Genomic DNA, 13,033 nt, shown 5'->3' with positions numbered 1-13,033 from the left:
TGGAATATCATTCTGAAGTGACATTAGGCTATACATTATCCAAGGCAACAGGAAAATACATCTCTGTTCTAGTTTGTCATGGTTTTATAGTGATTTTGTGAGTGTTATGTTAAAGACCCTCTGAAGTGCTTTGAAAAACGCACCACTATTCAATGCGTTCACAATTTCCATTGAAAAAGGACAGGGCGGGATAGATCAAACAGCTCCTCACTTTTTTTAAATAGCCAATGGCACTTTGTTTATATCATAGCTCAGCCCGTTGAGCTAGGTACAGGCCCGGCTGCAGAATGAAATGACTGAGGGAGCATGTGAAATTGTTAAGGGGGCTTAACTTTCTACCATCAATGAACAATCAATACACACCTCGCTTTGGAACGGCAGATTTTTAAATGCAGCGCACCCTAAAACACTCCATATGCAACTGCACAAGTAATGAAAACATAAGCCAGCATCATTTATTATGCATGTTAACCCTTTGAGCTTAAGTTAAAAATATTCTAACTGACTCCCCAGAGTGAGTTTTTTAGAACGTTCCCCCTTAATGTTTCCATGGCAACGAGTCATATTTGTCATGTGACACACCGCAGCCACAATAACACGTGACAGGTGTATAGACCAATTTCGAGCCGACGTCACAATTACGTCACGGCGCTAGCTGGAGGCAAAACAAAGGGAAAACTGCAGGCGGCCAATACAAACCAGCACAGATTCGGCTACATAATAAGGAGCTTAAATTACTATTATCATTATTAAATGTCATCTTGTTGTGTTGTTGGATGCAAGAATCAATGAAAAATGAATATGCTGTATCTGGAATTTTTATTTCTAGAAAATATTCACATCATTAAAATTGCACCGTAATGTCATTCTTTAAATTGACGTCTTCTTGGCGCTGGCTAGGCAGAACTGCAGATCGTACCACACAAGTCTTGTACATGACCATTCATCACATAGTTACAGGCATCTAAAGATTTATATGACCCCAGTATGTCTTTACGCTCGGTTTCTCTATCGGATAGGTGTAGGACTGAGCCTAGCGTTAACGTTAATCCTGTCAGATCGTCCATCCATTGCCTGAGCGTGTACGGGTCAGCCAATCTGGTTCCGTCTGTTAAAATTAACTTTTGCAAATAACAATCGCGGTCCTGGACAGTGACTGACCTTGCACATTAAGATAAAATCGGATTTTCTCCAGTCATTGTTAAAAAACAAGCTAGCAAAACTTGCAAACTAACGTTAGGGAAGCGGCCAGAGGGATCGTTCTGCAACCACCTAAGCTCCGCCCACAGAAAAACGTCACCATGTTTACCAACTGAAAAGGGGTCTATAGCTTTTATTTAGTTTTTCCTTTTTTATTAAAAATATTCACAAATGATGAAGTATTATATCAAGTATATATTTCTATCTGATATTACGATTCTCAAAAATGTGTAAGTGAGTGTGTTTGGTCGTTTAAAACCTTTATAAATAATTTTGATTTTGATCTATAACGTGAGATGGGCGCCACCATGTTTCTTTACGCCGCAGTTCAGAGAGTCCTGTCAGTCAACAGTTTCTCCTGAAATACATGTAAGAAAGTGACCGGTGGACTGTGAGAAGAATAAAGTAAACTTTATAGTTACTTCCACTATGTTCGTCTGATATGAATAACACACGTCGGCAAATTATATTTGAATAGATTGTTATTGCTGCTTTCACAGATATCAGTGTGTATTTTCAGTGTGTGTTGAAACCTAAAATAAACATTATGAGGTTGAAAACACTGCATAGTTGTAATATATGACAGCGCTGAGCTCGTCCGTCTCTGGCTCAGCGCCAACCAACACACGAAAGCACAGTTTGAATCTGGCAGTTATGTCACATCACTGAACATTCTAAATCCCATATGTGGGACCGGACCGTACCGCTCAAAAGGTTAAACTGAGGGGGCACAAATCAGATCTGAGGGGGCAATGCCCCCTTTTGCTCCCTTGTGGCGCCAGGCCTGGCTAGGTAAAGCCTAATCTCTAACTGTTTCTCCTCCTAATCTCTGCCATATCGCTTTAAAGTAAATATAGCATTCTGTGCATAATTCAAATGGGTCCAATGTGTTTTCTGGTATGCGCAGACTTGCGCATATGATCCGCTCTGTGCTATAGTGTCTCTGGACTGGAGCAGACTGTGTTCGCATGACACTAATTTCATTTGGCCCAATGTAAAGCATATTTACACTTGTCTGAATCATTTCCTATCCCCTATATAGTGCACTGTGTTGAAAACAGTAAATTTGTGAAGAGTGACCGATTTAAGCCGCAGCTTCAGCGTCTATTTATAATGTAGGGAGCGGGACGCTTGAGATTCTAGAGAGCATTTGATTGGACAGAAAATATGAGAAGCTGAAGGGCAAAATAAATTATGTCATCAAAATCAAATCAAAACGTGAGAGACTAAGTTTTGAATGCTTATATATTCTAAATGTGAGTTTTGTTACTGTTTTGGAGCACACAAGCTTATAGATAACAGTACAAAACATATTCATACTAAAAGCCAAAACACTGAGATATCGGGTTCGCTCTTGGGAGCCCCAATCACCTCTGGGATTATCAGATAAGGCCAATGAAATTGGCATACAGAATTTGTATACCAGGCCACGCCCCTTACATAGAGGTATATAAGCTGGAAGGCATGCAAGTGTACTCCAGTTTTGTTCTGAGGAGCCGAGGAAGCATCGCGGCCACTTCAGCGGTCAGAACAGAGTTGTTGCATGAAGGACACATGTCATTGCCGGTCACTTTCGAAACCGGCATATGGGGTCCCTATACTAAACGCCACAACAACTGTACCGTGTCACGAGATAATGCAGGGTCTAGCCTGAGAGATTGTATCTATCACCTCTGGTGTGAGTCCCCAGAGTTTCTCGCCCCATCCAGAGACCAGACGTGGATGTTCCAGAGATCTGGGCCTGGGTGCCAGATTCTGGCCTGCCCCTGAGAAAGAAGGTCCTTCCTCAGGGGGATTCGCCAGGTTCTGGTTGGGCCAATAATGGGCAACTATTAGAACTTATTTCTCATCCTCCCTGACCTTGCACAGTGTCTGTGGGATGAGGCTCACTTGGGGAAACGCATACTTGTGCAGTTCCCGGGGCCAGCTGTGGATCCGTGCCGAGGGGGCCTTGGACAGGGAATACCACAGAGTGCAATGGGAGGATTTCTGGGAGGTAAACAGGTCCACCTGTGCCTCACCGAATTGACTCCATGTCAGCTGGACCGACTGGGGAGTCTCCATTTTTCCCACTGCGTGACCTGTTGTGAGAGCGCATCGACTGCGAGAATAAGGTTGCCAGGAATATGAATGGCACGCAGTGACTTCAGTCATTGCTGACTCCAAAGAAGGAGATGGCGGCCGAGTTGTGACTCCTGTCCTGGCATTTATATACACCACTGTCCCGGTGTTGTCCATCCGGACCAACAGGTGCTTGCCCTGGATCAACGTCCGATGAACCCTCAGGGCCAATAGCACAGCCAGCAACTCTAGGCAGTTGATGTGCCAATGCAGATGGGGTCCAGTCCAGGAGCCCGAAACTGCATGCCCGTTGCACACGACAGCCTATCTCGGTGGTGTCTGTTGTGACAACTACACGCCTGGACACTTGACCCAGACGGGCTAGGTGCTGAAGGACCTAGTCCCCGTGTTCGCAGACCAACTCCTGGGACTGAGATAAAATAAGCCAGTCGTCAAGGCTTCCAAGACCTTTGTGAAGATGAGAGGAGACAGGGACAGCTCAAAAGGGAAGATCTTGTACTGGTATGCACATCCTTCGAAGGCAAACCGAAGAAGCGGTTTGTGTCGGGAAAGGATCGAGAAAAGAAAGTATGCGTCCTTCAGGTCTATCTTTGCAAACCAACCCCGATGTCTGACATGTGAGCATATGTTTGACTGTGAGCATCTTGAATGAGAGCTTGTGCAGAGTCTAATTCAGTACTCCTCAAATCACCACTCTTCTTCGGTCCAATGAAGTAAGGGCTGTAAAAACGGCCAGGGGGTCTGGTGCCATGTACCGGTTTTGTGACCGACGAGAGAACAAGAGCAATGAACACCGTGAGTGAGTGTATGACCCAGGTAAAGAGGAAACTGCTCTTTTTGTCAATGTGTAAAATTGGTATTGGTATTAAAAGGCCGCTGGGGTCTAGCTTCCGGCCCCGGCTGAGGCCAACCTAGATGATGACCAGGCGGTTCCTGAGGCCTTGGGGCCCTAGCTTCCCTGGGAGCAGAGTGACGGAGAGGCAGGATGTGCTTAATAGCTTTCGTCTGTTTCTTCAAAGCAGGACACTGTTGAGCAAAGCCCTCAACAGTGTCGCCGAATAGGCTGCCTTGGGAGACTGGGGCGTCAAGAAAGTGAGCCATAGTCTGAACTCTGAGTCAGAATTACCCTTTTCCAGATCTTTCAACGCTTTGGCTTGTTATACTTGCAAGATAGCCATAGCGTGGAGGGTGGAGGTGGCCTGGGCAGCAACAGTGTAAGCCCACACCATCAGAGACGAGGTAAACTTACACGCCTTGGACGGAAGGGAGGTGGAACATACTCAAGGCCAGTGCTCCTGGCAACTCAGCACCAGACACAGACTGAGAAAACACACGCGAAAGAGGAAGCCCAGCTGACACTTCAGCGCCTGAAAGCATAGGCCCGCCCTTCGATGCTGCAAGCTACAACTTATCATCTCTGCGAGTCCCGAATGAGATGACGCATACACCCAGTGATGCAACTTAGAGTAATGCAGCGTCAAACTCATCAAGGAACTTTACCCGGCGAAAAGCACTGCCATTTAGTGCCATTTAACGTCTCACTGTTCCCAGACGAGACGCACTGGTTCGGCTACGAAGAACAAAGCTAGAGTGCACTTGTACGCCGGCTGGCTTATATACCTGTATGTACGGGGCATGGTCTGGCATGAAAATTCTGCACGCCAATTCTATTGGCCTTTTCTGATATTTTCAGAGGTGATTGGGGCTCCCAAGAGCAAACCCCATATGTCAGTTTTGACACACATCGAAGTGACCGTCAGAAAGGGAACTTTAATTTTGATTTCTTGGGGACTTTTAATATGTCGTTTTGAAACCATAGACAGTAGAAAATGCGTTGACAAGTCTTTGCATTTTTTTAAATCATAAACAGATTTTGCAATTTTTTTTACAAGCAAATAAATATACTGTTTCCATGCAATATGAACTCATTAAGAGTGTAATGGGTAATTGAAAGAACATCTTTTCTGGGTCTAACAATCAGGAATTGATTTCAAATTACCCTTCTCTTTGTTTGTTTTTAATCATCAGGTTTATCTTTTTTCAAGTAGGTCAGGATCCCATTTTCATATTTCCATTTTATCATAATTACCGAAAATTAAAGGCTCATTTCAGGATACATTTATTGTTGTACTTGTTAAGCCCACTTTATTAAGATAAGGCACCTCCTTCACTACCTCTAAATTAATATCCAAGTTTCATAACTTAAATGCAAATTTTTTCAATGCTGACTCACTTTTCTAGTCTGATCATAATCCCTCTTTGTATGGACTCAAAGGGGAACCTGTAATTAAATTAATCATCAGCGCCACCCAATGGTGAGAAACAGACTGTGACTGTCAAAGAATATTTGATAGAGACAAAAAAAAAGACAAACAAAACTCATCAGAATCAAACAGTTTCATTTGCCATCACATTTACAAAATATTTTTCACATTTAAAATGCAATGATCCTATTTTTAAGACCTAGGATTTATTTACAGTAATTTGATGTTTACATGTAAACGCAAAGGCAGTAAGATACAAAGTATCACTAATGCAGAGACTGCGGTGAGTTATTGGCTTGGTTTGAAGGGTTTTGATTACCATAAATCATATCGATCATAACATCGGCGTAGTTTCTGTTTTTCCATCTGCAGTAATGAGCTGCATCAGAGTACCTGAAGGGGGTCTGTTCTCTCCTGTAGTCCACTTATAGAACAGCCTAGAATGTAGGAAATGCATCATGGCTTTATCCACACACACAAAAAAAAAACACACACACACACACACACGCCAAAAATACAGAAGATACAGCTCCCAAGTATTCAATATATACTTACTCCGTTATGTACTCTAGTGATGTCCAGGAACTGACATCACCATCTGGCATGAACTTTCTATTCATGGGTGTATCCAAAGTCACTCTAAAAGGAGTAATTAATAGTCGTCTTTAAAAACAGAAATTTGCACGGACATAAATTAGATGCTTGGCATTTTGTTGTTCCTTACGGGAGAATTGCTACTGCAGAAGATCCTGGAGGAAGACCACTATTTGGCCCACTCAGACTTTTGCACAACTGATGTACTGCTGCCTTAGCCATACCATAACCAATGCATCCTACAATGACAACGAGATAGAATTGTGCTGATACTGCAATATACATGTAAAATCCAAATCCAGAAAAGTTGGGACATTTTGTAAAATGTAATAAAATCAAGATTCTGTGATTTGTTAATTCTCTTTAACCTTAATATAACTGACAAAAGTACAAATAAAACATTTCCAATGTTTTCACTGGCCAAACTAATTGTATTTGGTAAATGTAAACACATTTTGATTTTGATAGCTGCAACACACTCCAAAATAAAAACAAAACAAAATAAAAATAAAAAGAGTAAAGAATATCTAAGTCAGACTGTTTTTAAATAGTCCACAATTAGCAGGTGAACTGGTAATAGGTAAGGGCATCGTGCTTGGGCATAAAAGCAGCAGCATCCACTAAAGACTCGGTCTTTGCAAGCAAAGATGGATCATGGCTCACCACTTTGTGCCAAATTTCACAAGAGAATTGTCAAACAATTCAAAAATCACATGAAAAATCTCAATGCAAGATTGCTAATATTTAGGTTTTTCCACCAACTACCATACATAATGTGAAAAAATGTAGGGAATCCAGAGAAATCTCAGTACATGTAGGGCAAGGCAGGAGACTGAATGTGCGTGACCTCTGAGCCCTCAGAAGGCATTGCATGAGAAACCGTCATGCTATTGTATTAAATATGGCCACATGGGCTCTGGAGTACTTTGGAAAACCATTGTCACTGAACACAGTCTGACGCTGCATCAAGAAATGCAACTTGTATCTCTGTTACGCAGGGAGAAAGCTATACATCTGTTCAATGCATCTCAGATGACAGAAGACAGTGGAAATGTGTGTTGTGGTCAGATGAATCCATGTTCTCAGTCCCAAAGAAAAAAGGACCATCCATACTTTCATTAGTGACGGTTGCAAAAGCAAACACCTGTCATGGTATGAGGGTGCATCAGTGCAAACGGTATGGGTGACTTGCATACTGTATGTGTGAATGTATCATTGACGTGGATGCATATATTGGGATTGTACAGAGACATAAACTGCCATCAACATAACATCTTTCCTGGTAAGTTAGCTAGACAATGACAGGCCTCATACTAAAACAGAGTTGTTTTTTGACACTCTACACCATACAGTGGATGCGCCTGACTGCAGTCCAGAACTGTCTCTTATTATAAATGTATGGGCAATCATGAAAAGGAGAATCAGACAACAATGACCACAGACTGTTGAGCAGATGTCTCGTATTAGGTGAGATTGGGCAAACATTTCACTTGCAAAACATCAACAATTATTATCCTATTGTATTATTATTTAACAATTATTAATACTAATACAATAAATTGCCACAACAGACACCTCCAAGATAAGTTGCCATTAATCTTGCCGTGTGCAATGGGCATGCAGTTTCGGGCTCCTGGACAGGACCCCATCTGCATTGGCACATCAACTGCCTAGAGTTGCTGGCTGTGCTATTGGCCCTGAGGGTTCATCGGACGTTGATCCAGGGCAAACATTTAAAAAGTGTCATTAAAAGGAAAGTTGATGTGACAGTGGTAAACATGCCTCTGTCCCAACTTTTTTGAAGTGTATTACAGCCATCAAAATCTGTTTATATTTACAAAATACAATTAAGTTGTGAAAGCTTTGAAAATATTTTCTTTGTACCTTTGTCCGTTAAACAAAGGTTTTAAGAGAATTAACAAATGACGGATTCTTGATTTTATTGCATTTTACAAAATATTGTGGTATGCTCCACATGGAGATCTGATCCGAATTCTGAGTCCATCTGGGATTACATGAAGAAAAGGAAAAAACTGAGACAAACTATATCCAGAGGAACTGCGGCAAAGTATCAAAGACACTTGAAGAAACCTACCTGCAAAGCTACCTGAAAATCTATGTGCAAGTGTACCTGGACCAAAGCTGTTTTAAACGCAAAGGGTGGTCACACCAAATATTGATTTAACTTATTTAACAGACGTTTTGACATTATTTTTGAAAGCATCCTCACTTTACAGGATTTTTACACAAGTGTCTAAAACTCTTCACAGTACCGTAGCTTTGCAGGTATGGGTTTCTTAAAGCGTCTTGGAGACATTGCCACAGTTCTTCTGCATTTAGTCTGTCTCAGTTGTTTCTTCATGTCATCCCAGATGGATTCGATGATGTGGGATCAGATCTCCGTGTGGATCATACCGGCTGTTGTCAGACTCCTTGTGCATAATATCTCACTAGATTATTACAAATAATGGCAAATGGAATGTTTGGAAATGTAAACTGATATTTCCTACTGACATACTACAGCAAAAGATATAAATAACTGGCGCAAAACCTTTTTTTTGGTGAAAATTCTAACTTGCCAGTACTGTGTGTATCATATATATATTTATATATAAATATATAAATACACACATATAAATGGGGGAACACCCTTCGCTGTCAAAAAAAAATCTACGTGTGTGCGGAGGGAATTTTATTTAAAAGCTTTGTGTTTCAGAAATGGTACTGTATGTTCATCAAGTTTCACACAGTTTAATGACGATTGTTAAGCCAACTTGCTTTGTGCTGTGAACATGAACTTTTTATCATGCTGAGAGACAAGTATGTATGTGAGGAAATATCATATATATTATGTTAAAAAATTAATGACACTGGTCATGAGAACAGTATTTTTATATATATATATATATATATATATATATATTCATTTTTTATGAGCTAATCTAAAGGTCAGGGAGTAAATACCATAACCATAAAAAAACCATAAAAACCATACATACCTGCTGTTGGACCCAGTGCTGCTTTAGCCCCCGCCAGTGTGAGCAACCCCCCCTCTCTCAGGTGTTTGGTTGCTAAGTGACTGCAAATTGTGGAGGTCCACACACTCTGCTTCCACATCAGATCAGCATTCTTATACAGAGCTGAGGCATATAGAATACATTCATATGAAGTATAAACTGATATACTTACCGGTATATACCAGAAAATGTTCAGTTCTAGGATAGAATTAGACTTAAGGAGCCCCCTTGTGACAATACTGAGAATGCAAAACATTTCAGAAAGCAATAACAAAAGATTAATTTTGCATAGCAGGTAGAATGTCTATGCAATTGTGAAGAGTGTTTTGGGCTTCTGTGACAAAGTTTTGACTCAAGATTTACTGTGCAATAAATCAGCTGTTCTCAACCAGGGGGCAGGGGCACAATAGCAAACCTCAGAAAACTTCCAAGGGGGCCGCAGACTGATTTAAAATGATAGATAGATAGATGGATAATAATAATATATAAATATATAACATTTATATAGTGCTTTTGTCCTCACTCAAAGTGCTTTACATGGAAGGAAAAATCTTCTCTACCACCACCAATGTGCAGGATCCACCTGGATGATGTGACAGCAGCCATACTGTGCCAGAACACCCACCAGCTTATTGGTTGAGAGGAGAATGTGATGAAACCAATTAGTGTATATATGGGGATGATTAGGAGGTGATGATGATGGACAGAGACCAACGGGCAAATTTTGCCAGGATGCCAAGGTTACCCCTACACATTTTTCAAAGAACATCCTGTTTTTTTAAATGATGTGACAAACTGATAGATAGATAGATAGATAGATAGATAGATAGATAGATAGATAGATAGATAGATAGATAGATAGATAGATAGATAGATAGATAGATAGATAGATAGATAGACTTTTAATATTGTGTTTGAATCAAAAAGTCTGAAAACTTCTGCTATAGATTTTGTATGGCCTCTGTGTTGTACTAATAAGTATGTACTAACTTTTGGCCTTGGCGCTGCCCCCTGCCCAACCTCCAGCCACACACAAGATGGCATCAACTTTATCTTCACCTAACAGCTCACTGACATCAGCTGTCACCTAACAAAAATAAAAAAGAAAGACAGAGATGTAACATGTTTGAATATAACACACAACATTACAAATCAAAAGTATGTTGATCTTTGAATACAGACAGGCAAATAATTCAGGCAATTTGGGAATCACATGAATATCAGCACCGGTCGATAATCACGCCCATTAAGTCAATTAAAAGAAATGGTAGCAACAAAATCTTAAAGGCTTGTTGAGTGACCTGCGCACACACACATTCACATTATATACAGTATGTGTGTGTATATATATATAGATATTTTTTTAAAATTTTGTTATGTTTATGCCTTATGTTAAACTACGGTACAAAAACCTGAAGATGTCTGTCCATCGACAGTCCCTATCCAACTTGACAGAGCTTGAGAAGATCCGAGGAGAAGAATGGCAGAAAAATCGCCAATGAAGATGTGCAAAACTTGTCACATCATACCCAAAAAAGACTTGAGGCTGTCAATGTGCTTTAAGTACTGAGTTAAAGGGCATGCAGGTTAGAGGACCCAACTAGTCAATGTATAGAAAAATAATGTAGGAACTAGATTTTCTTTCAAATATACTTATAAATACGCTACATTGGCTTCTGGAGTCGTTTTTGTGAGAAAATGTTACTTCCGCATCTGAAAATGGGCGTGACGTAACGGGCGGGAGAGCGGTCGATTCAAACAACAGGAAAACAATGGATCGCAATGACATTTCGGACGTTGGGGAAATTGTTCATACTTACTCGTATGACGGACCACAGCCATACAATTATGAGCCTGCTATGCTGCCAAGAGAGCGGGGACAGGCCAGGAATTACGACAGGAAAAACTCCTCTGACAGAACAACGGTCAGAGGAGACAAATTGAGTTGTGGTGTGAGGAGAACCAGTGGAGAACAGGACAGGTGTCTTGGTGAGAAACCAGTGTTAGCTAATAGATACACGTTCGCTAATGATATACACTGTGCTCACAATATTGTACATCAGTTAATAGCAATGCTATTATTGGTCATCTAAGTTAGGAGTATTGGAACTTAACTTACCAATAACAGAAATAAGCTTTGATCAGGCGTATGTCATGCTCATTAATATCCGTCCAGACTAACATTACGTGATATAACTTAGCAGTTTCTCATCGAGAGACAGAGATATTTTTATTCCTGATAAGTTACACGTTTTTAGGTGCTTTTGTGGGAAATGCGAGGCAATGAATGTTCACAGCTGAGGAAAGTCAGTGCTGCAGGGAGGTGGATGCATACTGGGCCTTGGTGGAAAATGTCACCCCCATCACATCCCATTTGAACTCCATATGGCCGGGATGATAATCCTTCAATCTGAAGTGAACGCTACACACGACCGCGTTTTTCGAAGCCGATGCGGAAGAGAAATCCCGTCTCTTCACCTGCACAAACCGCACCCAGGCACGAAAGATAGCACCGTCCTTTTTCTTGTTAGGAAACCTGTGGACTCGATGTCCTGATAGGCCGGAGTTTTTGCAACCTCGACAAACACAATAATTTACCATGACGATGATAAATTAAAATACAAAAACTACCGAAAACACAGACTCACGACCGCTCTTTCTGAACCTATTCTGCGCTGCTGAGACTCCCTTTCGTGACGTAAAATGATGCGATGTTGAAAAAAAAACGATTTTTACGAGCAGTCAAAGAAAAGCTCACTTTATCTACTAAATTGGTGCCCTAATGTCGTTTTAAAACATTTTAAATCCTGCAATAACTTTTCATATGGTATTTTCATACAAGGTTATGTTATATATATATATTATTATTTTTTTACCTGCAATATGCTCTGTAAGGGTTTGAATACTTATGCAATGTACTTATTTCAGTCTTTCCTTTTTAATAAATTTGCTAAGTTGTCACAAGTCTGCTTTTTGCTTTGTCATTATGGTGTATGGAGTGTAGATTCATGTGGGGGAAAAAAGTCATTTAAAGTATTTTAACATAAGGCAGCAACATAGAATGTGAAGGAAAATTTTGGGTTTGAATCATAGGGTTTGAATACTTTTGCAAGGCACTGTGTATATATATATATATATATAAATGTCTTTATCAAGTTATTTTATCTTGATGTTGCTAGCGCTGTGCTTCACAGCTGTCACACATTAAATATCTTTTTGTACCTGGCTGGCTTGGTCAGTGAAGGATTCAGTCATCTTAACTGTAACATTGGCATTGGCTTCTTCATTGGCATTGAGATCTATAGAGGCAACCCACTGTAAATTACAAAACAAAGACCTGTAATTACATTATTGACATATGACAGGCAACAAGAAATGCAACGTATAGGTTTATTTAATAAGAACTGCATGATACTGGTAGCTGTGATAAATTAATTAATAATTAACACCATTATCACTTAAACACATGTAGCATGTCTGATGGCACAATGAAAAAGACATTAATTTTCAATTACGTGAGCTGTCTTTTGGGTTGAGACAACTTACCCAGTTTTTAGCTCTGAAGTATTGCACACAAGCAGAGCCCAGAGCTCCTTTTCCTCCGTAAACAATCACTTTATGGACTTCTGTAGCAGCCATGCTGTTTGTTTCTTTCTTCAGAAGCACACATAAGAGGCCGTGTTATGCAAAAAATAAAAATTAACACGTGCCCCCTACTGGAAAAGATGAGAGGAGCAACCAGAATTTTACTAGAGTTGGTTGTTCTATCACTTTAATATGTTTGTATGAATTTATCATCCATTTTTAATCTATTATTTTTTCCCCAATTGAATGCTTGAAAACATTTTACTAAGACTAATATATGTCAAATTTGAA

General features: G+C 40.3%; 1 protein-coding gene across 1 annotated transcript; it reads right to left on the bottom strand.

Moving 5' to 3' along the window:
* Window positions 1–5,661: 5,661 nt before the first annotated feature.
* Window positions 5,662–12,854, bottom strand: qdprb.1 (quinoid dihydropteridine reductase b, tandem duplicate 1). The gene is made up of 7 exons (XM_077203678.1): window positions 12,704–12,854; window positions 12,380–12,472; window positions 10,148–10,244; window positions 9,140–9,280; window positions 6,271–6,379; window positions 6,102–6,185; window positions 5,662–5,983 (listed from the first exon to the last, which is right to left on the bottom strand). Exons 1-7 carry the CDS (start codon window positions 12,794–12,796, stop codon window positions 5,881–5,883), a joined length of 720 nt encoding a protein of 239 aa, XP_077059793.1. The 5' UTR covers window positions 12,797–12,854; the 3' UTR covers window positions 5,662–5,880.
* Window positions 12,855–13,033: the final 179 nt, after the last annotated feature.

This window comes from Siphateles boraxobius, unplaced genomic scaffold (genome assembly GCF_051911475.1).
Source record: "Siphateles boraxobius isolate OS27281-9 unplaced genomic scaffold, OSU_SipBor_1 119, whole genome shotgun sequence".
Taxonomy (NCBI): Eukaryota; Metazoa; Chordata; class Actinopteri; order Cypriniformes; family Leuciscidae; genus Siphateles; species Siphateles boraxobius.
This window is presented reverse-complemented; position numbering and strand designations above follow the sequence as displayed.

Excerpts from the sequence above, each read along its gene's own strand:
- qdprb.1 (XM_077203678.1), bottom strand. The coding sequence starts at position 12,796 with ATGGCTGCTACAGAAGTCCATAAAGTGATTGTTTACGGAGGAAAAGGA. Across the intron at positions 12,473-12,703 it reads ACTTCAGAGCTAAAAACTGG|TGGGTTGCCTCTATAGATCT; the intron begins GTAAGTTGTCTC and ends TGTAATTTACAG. Across the intron at positions 9,281-10,147 it reads GGGCAGCGCCAAGGCCAAAA|CTCTGTATAAGAATGCTGAT; the intron begins GTTAGTACATAC and ends TATATGCCTCAG.